Source organism: Larimichthys crocea, chromosome XII, assembly GCF_000972845.2.
Source record: "Larimichthys crocea isolate SSNF chromosome XII, L_crocea_2.0, whole genome shotgun sequence".
Taxonomy (NCBI): Eukaryota; Metazoa; Chordata; class Actinopteri; family Sciaenidae; genus Larimichthys; species Larimichthys crocea.
The window spans coordinates 434,159-449,935 of record NC_040022.1 but is presented as its reverse complement, the minus strand read 5'-3'; the positions used below and the strand labels follow the sequence as shown (position 1 = coordinate 449,935).

The 15,777-nt window shown below is 41.2% G+C and overlaps 2 protein-coding genes across 7 annotated transcripts in view; one reads left to right on the top strand and one right to left on the bottom strand.

Annotated features, from left to right (window-relative positions):
- Nucleotides 1-409: 409 nt before the first annotated feature.
- dexi (Dexi homolog (mouse)) lies at nt 410-3,990 on the bottom strand. Its single transcript, XM_010729153.3, has 3 exons — nt 3,765-3,990; nt 2,922-3,474; nt 410-2,825 (listed from the first exon to the last, which is right to left on the bottom strand). Exon 2 carries the CDS (start codon nt 3,315-3,317, stop codon nt 3,048-3,050), a length of 270 nt encoding a protein of 89 aa, XP_010727455.1. The 5' UTR covers nt 3,318-3,474; nt 3,765-3,990; the 3' UTR covers nt 410-2,825; nt 2,922-3,047.
- Nucleotides 3,991-4,040: 50 nt separating this feature from the next.
- The window catches only part of clec16a (C-type lectin domain containing 16A), a 38,729-nt gene continuing 26,992 nt past the window's right edge, over nt 4,041-15,777 (top strand). For 4 of the 6 annotated variants that reach the window (XM_027284759.1, XM_027284761.1, XM_027284763.1 and 1 more), the window contains exons 1-10: nt 4,042-4,345; nt 5,729-5,857; nt 6,943-7,076; nt 7,720-7,868; nt 9,449-9,554; nt 11,690-11,695; nt 13,567-13,690; nt 14,074-14,248; nt 14,397-14,447; nt 15,304-15,420. In XM_027284759.1, coding sequence (XP_027140560.1) covers nt 4,272-4,345; nt 5,729-5,857; nt 6,943-7,076; nt 7,720-7,868; nt 9,449-9,554; nt 11,690-11,695; nt 13,567-13,690; nt 14,074-14,248; nt 14,397-14,447; nt 15,304-15,420 — 1,065 coding nt within the window. In that variant the 5' untranslated portion in view covers nt 4,042-4,271. Of the gene's footprint in view, nt 4,346-5,728; nt 5,858-6,942; nt 7,077-7,719; nt 7,869-9,448; nt 9,555-11,689; nt 11,696-13,566; nt 13,691-14,073; nt 14,249-14,396; nt 14,448-15,303; nt 15,421-15,777 lie in introns of all 6 variants that reach the window. The other 2 variants (XM_027284762.1, XM_027284760.1) reach the window with 2 other exon arrangements.

The following is a 15,777-nucleotide window of genomic DNA, read 5'->3' as shown; positions in this document are numbered from 1 at the left end:
GCACAACAAAATGCCACTGGTATCACAGATGAACTTTTTTAACCCTTTCCTCAGTCAGAAACGGCAGATGTTTACGGTGCATCACACCCGAACACGCCAGGTAGTGTCTGTTATTAGTCAAAGGCATTTTACAGACTACATTCCTGGCATACTGTAGTTCCGTTGACCAGAAGGCTGCGGTCTGATCTGTTGGGGGGTTTTTATTCATGAAGCACCTGTGGCATCAACACATGCCAACAAGCTGCTGCTGTTGTTTTCTGGTGTGCTGATGCTCTCTTGTGGGCGAAATGTAAAGTGACACCAAAAGAGCGCGTGGTGACAAGTAAACAGAGTTGTCTGCCGCAGCATGATCTTCAATAAACATCTCAAATGACAGCTGGTGACGGCTGGAGGAAGAGACGAACAAAGCTGGCATTCGCTCAAAGTTTATTAAATACACATTGGAAAATAAAACTCTGTTAACGATCCATAGCTTATTGTAGCGTGTGCGTGTCTGCAAAGAAGTACATGTGGAGGGATGACACAAGCGTTGGGTAAAGGCTGTATGTTGATGACTAAACATCCAACAACTTGGGCAGAAGCTCCTATCCGTCAAAGTCCTTGTGACGTCTTATGTGTTTTCCACTAAACTAAGATGCTGTGAGCAGAGTTGATCAGAACCTGACCAGCACAGTGTGGTGTCGTGCCCGGGAAAATGGCACAAACAGTTTGATACCTGCGACCAACACAGTTTTTGTACAAAACTGAAGATCCTCCTCATCTCACCGCTTCACTCGAGTATGGGGAGCGACTTAAACATTTGTTTTTCTCAAATCATCGTCCTGACATTCAGACATTGGGTTAAAAGTCAGCCTGGTAATGTCATCCACCTCCAGCGTCTTCTCGAATAGGTATTGATGACTTACTTGTCATCTACAGTACGAACTTACTTAGTCTTCATTCAATGACTTTTTGATCAAATTCCACACAGACATGTTTTACAATATTTAATGAATATTAGTATCCTGAGCTTTGGTGTCATGTGATCTAAGTGCCTTTCAGATGGATATATATATATATTTTTTTAATCCTGCCAAAAATAGATTTCTTTTTAATGGACACTGATTTATACAAAGGAACAAACAATCCAATCAAAACACTGCAAATGTCCCCACAAACAAAACATTGCTTACTGGCAGCCAAGAAACAATTTGGTTATCAGCCTTCGTGAATTAATACTGGTGGAAAACAGCCATCAAAGTGTTGGACACAATTATTCTTTACATCCCTGTTCTTAAGTTGCATTTTTCTTTTGAATTCATTACTACACAAAGTTGCTGTGGACAATTAACGGACTGTATCTAAATATACCATTTGAGATGAGTAGGCCAAGTGATGGTCAAACATGTGGGTGAAAGGTTGTAATGTTTAAACCACTGACAGGCAAGAAAAGACTGGACAAAAACTTACTGAGATTATGAAACATGCATGTGCAAATTGGAACGGCCTCTACAGCTTTAGTTACGACCACATTGTGACGATTGTTATGAACAATCTGCTTATTCTGGTGGGCAGTACTCTACGCGAGGAGAAAACATTTGTTCCTCTGTATTGCTTCCAAAAATTGTCCGGGTACAGTACTTTCATATCTACATTTTAATATTCTAGTAAATCAACTGAGCTCCCCTTTTACAAGCATCACAGACGTGATTCTGTGCATGATCTCATCTGTGTAACTACTGAAACCGCCTCTTCGCTTGACTCCAGTTCATTATTGCTGCCAAGAATAATTATTTTATCTTCTAAATTCATAACGAACAGAAGAAAGTCTGATAAAACAAGAGTTTGACGACTAAACTGAACAGATATCATGCCGAGTTTTTCCATGTGTAACTCACATTTAAAAACTAAAAATGTATGCAACACAGAATGAAAAATAGGGCGTCTTCATGAGGTTTCAGCCTTTGACACAACTCATAACAGTTTGACACATTTGGCCACTTGTGGTTGTTAGTAATCTATTACTGTTAAGTGAATTTAAATTGTAATTTGCATATAATCCAAATTACTAATAGGATATACTATAGATTATCAGAAAACCTACCTAGGTACTTTAATACTTTCTACATTACAGTGAAAAATGTGGTGGTGCTCCTGATTTATGAGCCAGTGTGAAGTGATTGGGGCTTTCCTATGTCCTGTTTACAGTGTCTGTGTCCTGCCAGTGCACAAGTTCCTAACTGTGCTCCTGAGAGTGTGTACATCCCTGAAGCAGACAGACAATGTGGGTGACCTCAAAAGACACATTTTACACTTGCGCCTCCGGAATGAGTGAGCCTGCTGATCAAGCGATGCGTTTCGAAAACTTAAAAACAAAACAAAAAAAGGACAAACGGTTGAAACAAGTTGCTCTGCGGGTGATTAAGTATGCGACAGACCTATAGTGGACATGTGGACAAGTTCTTCTGACTCACACCGCGGAAGACATCACACTGTGACTGAAGTGGAAAGTTTTCTATTCACTTCCTTCAGCGGTCAGCTACCAGATCTCTGCGCAGCCTTGGTAACTGATCACTTTAAAAAAGTGTATCGATCTGAATCGTGCTCAACATCTCGAGTGACATTCATTTTTCATCCACGGCTGTCTCCTTCCCCTCTTGCAGCACTTCCTTTGTATCTTTCATCGTGTCCACAGTGAGGGGGGCACGGATGCCAGTGCAGTTTTTTATCATGGGCAATAGATTGATTTGACTGACAGCTGATCCAGTGCAGAGTGCTCTTCCCAAGGGAAGAGTCGCCGGCGGTGCTGAATCACTTCAGGCTACCCTAGTTTGAGCCGAGACAGCCTAGAAACATGAGACACAAGCGTTACGACAGATTATCAATAATAAAAGCAGATTCAGAAGTTTGAACATATGAGTTTTTTTGTGTGCTTTGCTTACTTTTTCACCCATATGTCCGTGAGCATCCACCTTGAGGCATTTCCTCCCCACATGACAGACCAGGGAGTATTCAGGCTGAGATCAGACCTCTGCATCATCACCACCTTTCCACTTTTCGTCCTTGTGTCACTCAAGATAACCCTCAAACACATCCAGCTCCGTGTCTGTGTCGTAAGGGACAGACGCCGGGTCGGACAGCACCCCGAGGTCCACCAGCGCCTGGTCCATGTCCTCAGGCAGAAACACTATCCCCACATTCAGGACGATGTACTCCATCAGAAAGGCATAGTAGAGGATCAGGACGTTCACAAAGAACAGGCCCAGATAAAACATATATGGGAGTTCGTCCAACAGCGATTCTACCGAATCTAGCTGGGCATAAATTGGATGTGTCATAGAAGACAAGAGAACGGTTTGGGTTTCTTGCGTTTGTTGGAAGCAAGGATGTGAACTGGACTGGAGTTGCTTGTGACACTAGATATCCGTGTGGGGTGCTGCTGCTGCTGCTGCTGCTGCTGATGGGGCTGGGGCGTCCATTTCGGCTCGTCCCGACCTGCAAACAGTGATTGAGAGGAGGTAGCTACTTTTATCTGCACGGTCCAGAAGAAAGCGAAAGCAACACAGGTGGATTTAAGGGTGAAACGCTCATAGCTAGCTATTAATAACCGGGAGGGACGGTGTCAAAATATCACGTTAGTGAGCTCGACGCATTCTTGACATTGATTCTTCGCCATGCCAGCTGGCTAAAAACAGTAGCATGCACTAGTGAAAACAAACGTTTCTACAAAAGAAGACTTTCCTTGCGTACATTATCCGTCCGTGGGAGATTAGTAAAACACTCACGAACACACGCTCCCGTCGATGTTTGCGTGGACAAACGTCCCGTCCAACATTTTCCCCCAAACTGCATCAAAACAGTCCCCGACGACAAACCGACACCTGAAGCCTCGGCAGCTGATTGGCTCGCCGCTCCGGCAGGCTCTGCTCTGATTGGTCTTTAAGATGTCAGTTGGCCCACGCGAGGACGCGTCGCCTGCTTTTATAGTCACCGCTAACGCAGGAAGTGAGAGTTGTAGTTTTTTTGCCCGCTGTGTAAAGGACAGGAAGTGAGAGTTGTAGTTTTTTTGCCCGCTGTGTAAAGGAGTCCAAAGCGGGGAAAGAACACCAACTCCCAGACGACACCTGTTTACGTAATGACGCCCCTCGGCGCTGCTATCGCCGCTTATCACCTTCTGTTTGCTAAGAAGCTATCTACACGGGAAAGTGGGTGTAATGGACAAACGGGGACACTAACCCGAGTGAATTAAACGCACCGTGCGAAATACCACCCCCACTTTAAACACCGCAACAATGTTTGGCCGGTCACGGAGTTGGGTTGGAGGACAGGGGAAGACGAAAAACATCCACTCCTTGGACCATTTGAAGTGAGTAGCATTTAGATATGCTAACGTTAGCCTGTGCTGTGACTGGGGACGCTGCCTGCGTTCATTAGAAAATTAAAATAACTAATTATAGCTAATGTCCAGTCAGCTAATTAAACCCAGGCTCTGCTTGAGAATAGACACGTGAGCTAGCTCTTGATAGTTAAGCTTTTACAGTGATAATCCACCCTGTCCTATTTGTTTTTTTGGACGATAAAGTCGGTGCGTAAACATCCAACATTAACAAGCTGAAAAAATCCAAGTAGCGGGACTCTGAAGTGCATGCACAGGTGTTTCAGTTATTCTGGCTAATTAGACCAAGTCTGCTGAGGCTGAAGCAGGGAGGAGCTCTGCTGGGGAGTTATTGAGGTCACCGAAGTCCGTGCACCAATCAGGCTGGCAGGACTTAGTGTGGATGTGCCACCACAACAGGTGCAACAAATGAAGTGTAGTAAATCAAACACACACCCATAACAGAGTCCTGAGGAGCCTGATCAGGCGAGATAAGTGAAAACACCTGCGTGTGTGTACGGTATATGTTATTATATTATAGCAGAGGTACTGCAGGGGGGGGAGAATTAAAAAAATATAACAAAAATGACAGAGTAAACTCAATGCAAGCGTTAATATGCAATCAAAAATGACAGAGTAAACTCAATGCAAGCGTTAATATGCAATAAAAAAGCTACTTTTGACCTAAAAATGTTACTGTTTATATATTATTTACAAATTATTCCATTATGCCTGAATGTTTTATCAGTCATAAACACATATAGGCTAATAACCCAGCATGTTTTTTGATAGATAGATAGATAGATAGATAGATAGATAGATAGATAGATAGATAGATAGATAGACTTTTTTTTTTTATCCTAAGCTCGGAAATTACAGTGCAGCAGCATCATTACACACAGTGATGAATGAGACAACATAAGAATAAAAATATAAAGAACAAACTATACATAATAAAATAGCAATAGTAATAAGGTGAAATAAAAGGTGAATAAAGTAAATATAAATGTTATTATAAGCCAGGCTTAAAATGTGACACATGTGGGGCGTCTCTGTTCTGTTTGTCTCTCATCCAAGGGGTCCTTGGGCTGAAAAAGGTTGAAGATACATTATATTGTATTACAGTATTTAGGGATGTTTTATTGACTCTAAATTAGAGGCTGCAATTGTGCGCACATAGCAATAACATGGTTTACAATTAACAAACGCCACCTAACCACTATGGTAGTCTATGTCCTGTCAGTTGTTTTATTATTCTGCTTCCGGATATGTCTCCTGCTGTCAAGTTTAAAGATAGATCTGTACATATTCACAAATTAAAAATTTGAGCTGAGGATTCAACACGTTTTCCCTTCGTTCATGTCTCCCCATCAGGTATATGTACCATGTCCTGACCAAAAACACCACAGTGACAGACCACAACCGAAATCTTCTCGTGGAGACTATCCGCTCCATCACAGAGATCCTCATCTGGGGGGACCAGAATGACAGCTCTGTGTTTGAGTAAGTACCAGTCAAATGTCTTTACGCCAAATCCCTCGCCTGTAGCTACTAGTATGCAGATTTTGATTCCAGTGTGGGAGTGAAAGCTTTGCATTTGCTTATAGTGCTCATGTAGGCATGGTTTGCTTGGTGTGCACACTCTTTTTTTAAACCTCACATTTATGCAGGTGCACACTTGACCTGTGAATAGTTTGCTCCCAATTTATTTTTATGCTTAATCACCTGATCTGGAAATGTTTGAACAGGCAAACTTCAGCTTTCTCTTCAATATCATAGCTAACAGATGGAAAATCGTACTGAAACAAGGCAACGACTCAGCCTATTTTCACTGAAGAAAACTTTAACATGCTTGTGATGGGAGGTACATATCTGTATAAAAAAAAAGCAGTAAAAATATGGTGGGGAAATGAATCCTTTGAAATGCTTCGGTGGTTTAGTATAAAAAGACTTCAAGAGTGTTCTCTTGCAATGTCTTAACTACACAGAACACAAAGTCATTTCTGGGGGAAGTCAAGCTCATGAGACCATCGTGCTTGTGTCTGTGCTGTATGTCATCACCTCTGTATAACCATTTCACCACCTCTGGCTTTATGATATGAAACAGGAAATGGCTTTGAGAAGCCACATGTTGAGAGTGCACTTGATGGTGTTAGGAAACCCTCAGAATATACATTACATTATGATCACTCATAGTTTTCTAGACTTGTAGATGTTTGGTATTTTGTAGTTATTAGCTACAGAGTTTTTATAACGAGGTATTCAGTCTGAGATCTGGTCCAATGAATGGTTGATTTAAATGATCAACTGTAAGGGTGGAACGAGCAGTGTGTGACTACAGGATATGAGCATAGTGCAGTATCGAAACAAGATTAATTTTTGCCACATTGCTGTATTAGATTAGAAGTGTATAAAATACAACAACGGTCTGTTGCCAGAAATAAAATCAGGCATGTTACCAACTACTCTACCAGGATGCTGCAAAAGAGAAACGTTCTTCTTTTTGGCTATTAAATTTCAAGATCAAGTCATCATGAATAGAATCATGCATGTGTTTGTGTGTACACTGTTTGTTTGTGTGTGTTTAGCTTCTTCCTGGAGAAGAACATGTTTGCCTTCTTCCTGAACATCCTGCGTCAGAAGTCGGGACGCTACGTGTGTGTCCAGCTCCTCCAGACCCTCAACATACTGTTTGAGAACATCAGCCACGAGACTTCCCTTTGTAAGTTTTTGAATCAACACTGCTTGGAGAAATAGAAACACGATGTAATGCAACAAAGAATACCTTTCTTAAAATATTTTGAGCCTGTGGTGCTGTTGGGAATACAATGTTTTCTTTAAGTCCAGATAAAATGTGAGCAGTGAAATCTGTCCACTGTACTTATTACAGGGGGGTTTGCTGGTGTTTGTACACAGCGTGTAGATGCATTTTGCAGGCTAAACAATGCAAGGAATGTTGCACTGCCTTTCTTTGCTGAAATGTACAATGCATTTGCAGCCTGTTGCATTTTCTGTTGTTGCTAGGCAACCAAAGATTCAGGAGATGATACACTGTCATACAGTGGGCTGATATCTTTATATAAAGTAAGTGAGGGTTGCATTTCGGTAAATTGTAGGGGTAATAAAAAAGTGACAGCTGTGATGGTAAGTTTCTCATGTTCAATGCACACAACAGTCACTGCAGTCCAACCTCACTGATCTGATGATAGTAGAGCAAAACTGAAAGCAGTGAAGCTATACACTCTTGGTTTTAGGTGCTCAGCATGCTCTTCTATAATCATTATGCTCCTAGATGGTAAATGGCAAGATTGACAGCATCTTCGTAGAACATTTGCTGACCCAGTCTCTTCTCCTTCTCTTCACAGATTACCTGTTGTCGAACAACCACGTGAACTCCATCATCGTCCACAAGTTTGACTTCTCGGACGAGGAGATCATGGCCTACTATATCTCCTTCCTTAAGACCCTGTCACTCAAACTCAACAACCATACCGTGCACTTCTTCTACAATGAGGTGAGGCCATACACAGATGGGGGGGGGGTTAGAGGGAGCGAAAGAAAGGGGACACATGGAGGATCTGTCATTCAATGTCAGTGTGTTTTTGTGCACTCACTATGACAAACAGAAGGGAGAAAGGAAGAGATTAAAGATACGAGGCTTTCTTTTGCAATTTGTGCAAGTTATGAGCAGCACTCTTCCCCCGCCAAAACATCAACTTCCTGTGTTGATTTATCTGATCTTGTCCTCAAATAATCTTTCTCTTCACTAGCTTATACAAATACAAGTGTCAATATTGCCTTTATTTAAGGGAATGTTTATTTATTACAGTAATGAAAACAGTGTTTCAACAAGAGAGTGTGAATGTGTGAGTGTGACTGTGTTTGTGTGGTAGTCGATGGTAACAACAAAGAATATCGACCGCTTGAGCGATCTGTGATGATGTTGTTACCCTTCATTGTTACAGCAGTATCTGTAGTCCTTCCATTGGCCTGTGTGTGCTGGGGAAAGTTATTGGTGTACTGTTGATGGTAGCTTTATCCCTGAAGCCAAAACCAGACCCATGTGTAGATCTGAGAGCATTTCTATTTATATAATGTCATGCAAAAGACATTTTACACTTTTGGATGTGCCGTTTTAAGCAACTTAGTAACTTTTGAGTCATTCTAAAGGCAAATTATATTTGAAATACATAACAACCTCATTGCAGCCTTTCCCCCACAATTTACAAAAGTTGTATTTAGAATTTATCTCTCTCTTCATTTATTGATTTACAGTTTATTTTCCTCCAGAGGGCGCTATTGGATAGCTGATTACTTTGAGCACTTCTGTTCCTGTCAGATCTACACAACTTAAATTTTTACGAGCAGAGGAGAGGCTCCTGGTTTGGGTTTGGTGTCAGGGTCGGATTTCTTCATTTGCTGTGACCTCTGGGCGACTTTTTGCTCTCCAACCCTCAACTGTGATTGGCCGGAGGTCGCAGTGACTGAGGAATGTTTAAGTAGAGGATCAGGCCCTGGCACAGAGAGAGATGACTGTAAGATGCAGAGCTGCCGGTTTGTCATACCTAAATTTACTGTGCGCAGCATGCTGGTATGTTAATATACGTCTAAAGTACTGTTAGGACCAAGTCTGTTTAGTTCAGCTCAGTCTTTTTGAGTGTCTCTGTGATGTATAAGCCAAATTAAAACTTACAATGTTTTTTTTTGCTTGATGCTTTTGATATAGTGCAACTTCTACAAGTCAGCAACAAACTAGGCTCACTTATTCATCCAGTATAGCATCCATACTGACTGACTTTTGAGAGTCATAACGCATTTGTCATAGATTCTGCAGGATTTGAGTTGGTCCAGGTTACTAGAAATAATTCTCCTTTAGTATCATGCTTACATTATCTACATTATCTTACAGTAATCCTACCACAACTTGAATACTCTCTGTAGTCTTTTCTTATCAAACTGCACTACTGCCCAGAATTTCTGTCTCCACTAGCTGCTTTCTGTCTCTCTCTCTCTGTGGTCGTTTGTGGCCTGAGCGCGGCGGTGCAATGCTGTGCCTTGCTCACCGGCGCCCCCCTCTCTGTCTCCCACACACAGCACACTAATGACTTTGCCCTGTACACCGAGGCCATTAAGTTTTTCAACCACCCTGAAAGCATGGTCCGCATCGCAGTCCGCACCATCACACTCAACGTCTACAAAGGTGAGTGGTAATAACACGCATGGGCACATGATAAACGTACACACACATGCGCGCGCACACACACACACACATGCACACACTCTCTCAATCTCAGGATGCTAGTACTGCCTACCGCCTTTCTTTGTACTCCTTCCCTCCTTCTTGCTGCTGCTTCTGGTGCATGAGCATGACTAACAGGTAACGCTGTAACAAACACACACAGGCCTTAAATGTTTTGTTGCTTTCTACTTTCATCCTACTAGTTTAAAAAGATGGCTCTCTGGGAATGTGAAGTTGTCCAAAATATACCTTTTTTTAAAATGTCATTTAACACGGTCACGTTCAGGATCTGTACACCAGCAGTGTGGCTGTAACCCTGGAAACTCTGCAGTCAGCTAGCAGCTCGATGAGTCTTTAGGGTATGATGGTTATTGTGAGGATACATTATTTTTTATTATTATTGTCAAATACTGATTTAAACTTTTTCTTATTCTATACATTGTCATTATCTCAGTACCATCTGCTGTTACTCAAAGTTCAAACCTTTGCCTTTTGTTTTGTTTTTATTAAACCAGTTCAGGTGTGGAATAATAATTACATTTGGATGTAAATGCTGTAGATGCTATGCAGTTTTACTTCTGAATAATAAGATATATTAAAAAAAAGTTAGGATCTAATAACATAACTCAGGACTTGTTGGATTGTTGCATTTGTTTTTTAATAGTTTCTGAAACCAGTCACCTGAGACAGCAGCGTCATGATTAAACTTAATTTGAACTCTGCGTATGTGCAGCACCCAAGATGGCGATACCACAAGGTTCAGCGTTACCGCCTCACCGATTTCAAGTCCTCCTATTCACTAACAATAAAAGGAACTAACTCTTCAGCAAGTCCAATCCACCCAGCATGCAAAGTCACTGAAATCCCCCCACCCAAAAATCTCTTGCCGATTAGCACTGCAGGTTTTTCCTCTGGGGATAACGTCCTCTCACGAGCAACACAGCAGTGATTCTGTGAGTCTGAAACATCTAAAGGCTGTGTCACTTTCTGCAATGTGCTGCGTCAGTCTCTGCTTCTCCTTCCTGCCGTCTCTCTGGGCTTCTCAGGGCTCAGAGCTTGTCGCTGTCACTCCACGTAAGCCAGGTGGTGCATATAGCGGGTTTGGCTTTCCTCCACATATCATGCTCTTCTTCACTATACATAACATTACCTCCACACACAGTCACAGCAACATATCAACTTTGGCATCCCGTCTGTCTTTGTACTTGTCTGTTTAGTCCTGCATGTTAGCTTTGCACCTTACAACTTTGTGTCTGATGTCGTCCATAAACTCCTGATTGTATAACTCTCAACATTGACGTCATTACACTTCAGCACAACTGACTTTAACCACAGTAGAAGACATACAAGTCATTTAACTTAGTGATGTCGGGAATGTATCATTGATGGGCTGGCTATGTGCTACGCTATAGTAAGGAATCTGTCAAAAAGGGGAAGCATCAACTTAAAGCAGCAACGGTTTTTCCCCACCATCTGGGGAATGTCAGGGGACCATGCAGAACATCTGTATCCTAATGTACAGTCTGAGACGCAAAGTAAACATTACATTATGAGTTTAGGCTGAGAAATGTGTGGCCTTTAATTGTTTTTTTAAATTAACCCAACACTGAAAACTTTTTGAAAGTATCATAACATTAAATGTGTCACAGTTGGATGCTTCCTCCTGATTCCTTGGATCATGCAACAAATGACACCCTGGAAAAGGATTTTAATCCGCATCAATACTCATTAAGCTAGTGTCAAGATATTTTAGTCAAATGATGTCATGTTACGTTTAGTTTGTTTCTGAGGAAGCTGCTTGTTTCAGTTTTCTCTTGTTGACATGCAGTAAAAAGTCCTGAAGATAAGTTTCAAATGTTTAGGTAACATGAACTCCTTTGCCAGAAGTGCCATTGTTTGCAGTTTATTAGTAAAGATACCTGCGGGGTCCCTCCCAACCACCACCCCTCCACAGCCGCCCCTTTACTCACGTTAACCCTGTGTCTGTTTCCCCCTCTCTCTCCTCCTCTTCAACAACCACTCCTCCTCTTCTTCCTCTCCTTGTCTCTCTCCTCCTCTCCCTCCTCCCTCTGCGCGCCCCATCTGCCTAACTCCAGTTTCATGTAAGTTGGTTCCATTCATTCAGTCTTTTTTGTAGGGCTGGGTATCCTAGAAGCATGTTTTGTTGATACTTTCTCTCAAACACGATTACTAGTTGTTACATGCAGCACACTGATGCAGTTACAATTCTAAAACAGGTGGTAAATTTGCCTATAAGCCAATCATTGTTTTAGTTTGTTGGCTGTTTTCTGTTTTGTTTTAACAGTATTGTTACTGTTAATTTGAGACTTTTTTTCCCCCTCTAAACTGTAAAATGAGTTATTATTACACATGACATGTGAGCACTTGTTGATACCCAGCCCTATTTGTACCTAATGGTGTATTTGTTATAAATGTACCGGTATGAGTAATTACAATTCTTGTTCTTGTAAACCATTCTGTATCACCCACCCACCTACATATATGCAGAAAAACCTGCATGCCTTTTTTCTTTTTATTGTTTTTCTTGGGTTAATTGTTCCACACACTTAATTTCAGCTGAGCCCCACAACTTGGTTGTTATTTTGGTGATGGGTTTGACAGTTTTTGGTCACTGTGGTTATTCAGTCAGTATCTTCCCCTGCTTTAATTCTCTGGTCATCCACTAATGGACTGAGCTGGAATAACACTGTGACTCTGACTAGCGGCAGCTTGTGATTTGTCTGTTTTGTTTTCTGCTGTTATGTGATTCATTCATTTGATTTGGTTGCTCGTTCACTGTTTTTCCCAGTTTGACAGTTTCCCAGTTTGTTGATTGGCATTGCTAAATTACTATCAGCTTGGACAGCTACATGAGGATAGTGTTACTACGCCAGGACTGTTCACATTTAAAGTCAGTTGTCATTCACAGAACAGAAGCATCCGTAATTGCCTCTCAGATATTCTCTCTGACGTCTCAACTTGCTGGTTCCCTTCACTGAAGCTTCTCTATTGCTGTTCTTGTATGATTGTATGGTTAGTTTAAAAACACTGATGCAGCAGAACCAGAGATGTTGTCTTTTTATATTCCATGCATCCATTTCCTGGTAAAAACCTGACACCTGCATTACACACAGTGCAACTAAACTGCAAACAGTTTGACCAGTGATTTAAGTGTGCTATGCTATTTGCTACTAATGAGGTGTCTGAGCTGCTCTGGTAAGCTCACTGCTTTTTAACTCCACATCTGAGATTTTCTAACATGTAGTCTTCAGCCCAAACTAATGCTGTCTCAAGTGACATCACATGAGGCAAATTATCAGACTTTATGCAGCTTCCACTGGAGCTGCAGAACTTCTTAACACCCATAAACATACTTTGATGTGTGAAATTGGTGGAGTTTCCCCTTAACCTTTGCGCACACATTACAGAGATTATTTTAAACATTGCCCACTGCCCTATGACTAATCTTGTGAGTTTCATCACTATGAATACAAAGCCCAAATGTGGCTCAGATCTCACTCTTAAGATAACTCCTCAGAAGAGACTCTGTGGGTGTGAGACACTGATAAACACAGACTCAGATGGCTTTGATTAGACAGAAAATCAGTTGGAAAAGTGTTTTCTCTTGTCTAATAACAGTGCGAGTGACCCCTCACACACTTAACACTCAACACATTTTTTCCCCCCACTTTAGTAGTGTTCCTTTTATGCTGTATTAACAATAGACTGACTGGGCAAATTCATGTGCTTAATTTGACTTAACGTGGTTGTTAATTTTCTTAATTTTCCTCTTAATTTTAATGGTGTTGTTTGTTTTTCAAATCACATTTAACTGTCACATTTTGATATTTCTCTGGGATCACAAAGTCTATGTACATATGAGTATGTGTGAGTGTTGTGGGTATTTGATACCCGTGGGCAGCCTTGGTAACAACACTAACCCAGATCTTGATCCTGACCCTGCTCTCTCCAGTGGACAACCAACACATGCTGCACTACATACGAGATAAGACAGCAGTCCCATATTTCAGCAACTTGGTCTGGTTTATTGGGAGCCATGTTATCGAACTGGACAAGTGTGTGCAGACAGATGAAGAGTAAGTGCCATCTCTCTCTGTGTTTTTCATTATGGCCCCTAGGGGTCAGGCCTGATTCTGGTTTCTGAGCGTTATCCTGGTGGTTATTAGAGGGCACTTCTTTTAAGAGACATGATGCCTTTGTATTGCATTATAATATATTTGAACTTACTCTGAATACAGCATGGCTTTCAAGTTAATTGTGCCACTCAATTAAAATCACCCAGGAAGGCGTCATGTGATTGTAACTGTGCCACTGTGGTGAACTCATTGTCAGCTTAAATATAATAATGTGCAATAAAACATTGAGAACATCTTCTTCATGCCTCAGGATGTTTTCTTCTTGACCACTCCCACTACCTAAATAACATCCGTTCTCTCTGCCCCTCTTTGTTGTCTCCCAGACATAAGAACAGAGGGAAATTAAGTGACCTGGTAGCAGAGCACCTTGACCATCTCCATTACCTGAACGACATCCTCATAATCAACTGTGAATTCCTTAATGATGTTTTGACTGACCACCTCCTCAACCGTTTGTTCCTGCCCCTCTATGTCTACTCTCTGGTTAGCCCCGAGACGGTATGTTACCCTGAACTGCATGTTGAAATGAAATGGATTACACTGATGATAAAATTGATCAAAGCAGTAAGCTTGTTGTATAAGAACTGCTTCTTCCTCTATTCATATCTGACTTTAAGTTGTTGTTTTTTTTCTTCTATTTCTTCAGTCTGAAGACCGAAAGATCAACCCTCAGGTCTCCCTCTACCTGCTGTCGCAAGTAAGCAGAACATAACACACATGCTGTGCATCACATGCTACCATCACCAAAGAAATTATATACTTTTAGTTGTGTGGTCGGATGATCTGCCAATCATTCTGCCTGTTTATCAGATTTTTGTTAATGTGTTAAACATGGTGATCCAAACATTATGAAATGTTTCAGCTTCATGTGTGTTGTTTGTAGAATTGTTCTGCATTTCCTGTACATTCCCATGGAAAGAAAACCTCCAATGAAATTGCAATGCTTACCTCAAAGTTTGACTAAAGCAGCAGTTGGTTCACGATCTGAAAGCGCAGTAACCACCACATTATGTCCTTTTTAGTTTTCGTAAACATCCAGCCGGACCAAACAGCAAGTCATGTTATGAATACAATATGTTACATACATTTTTATTGAAATTTTATACATGATGTTGAATATCCAGTTTTGCTGGCGATTATTCACAGATTTAGTTCCCAGATAAATGCAGTTTAAATATGACTAATTTCTCTATCTATGACATCGTTGTCATGGCAATGTTAACTGCTGGAAAGACTGTTATTGCAGCTGTGTTCGCACGTAACCTTTGCTATCAGATCTACAACTTGTAAATTTAGTTGACAGAAAATGTCTGAGTCAGATATAAATCTACTAATGGTGTGTGAACTGTGTCTGCCTCGCTATCACGCTGGCCCAGTCACGAGATGTGATTTGTCAGTTGATTAAATGTTCTTTTGTTATCGCCAATCTGGACTGCTGACCTTAAAGCGTTATGAACTTTACCTTAAAATTTAGTTTTTGTTTCATTCAAATGCTCAAGGTTTTGCTACTCTGATTACTTTCTTATTTCTGTGCCTTTCTGTGTGTTTTACAGGTTTTTCTGATCATCCACTATCAGCCAATGGTCAACGCCCTGGCCAATGTTATTCTCAACGGAGACCTGTCTGTCTTCAGCGCTCAGACCGATAAACACAGCACACACAAGAACACGGTAACACACACACACACACAGAAAAACATTTACAAACATGCAATACACACAGCGCAGTCCCGAAACACAATGATGTTCGACATGAAACACGATGCATAATATACATATGCACACACAGTGCAGACTGTACATTGCATAAATATACTCATTAGGTATAAACACACACACACGCACACATAAAAAGACTAGAGTTCCAGAAGTGCGTGTAGGCGGTTATGAGATCACAGGGTCATGTTTTCTCCATTATTCACCCACATCAAGGCAGCAATATGCAAAATACCTACACTGTTTTTCTTCTTCATACTTTTTGAACTCTCTCTCCCTCATTTCCATCTTTTCTCCTGCCTAAGCCTCAGA

What these genes read in the sequence shown, in the direction of transcription:
- dexi (XM_010729153.3), bottom strand. Translation starts at nt 3,317, where the DNA reads ATGACACATCCAATTTATGCCCAGCTAGATTCGGTAGAATCGCTGTTG.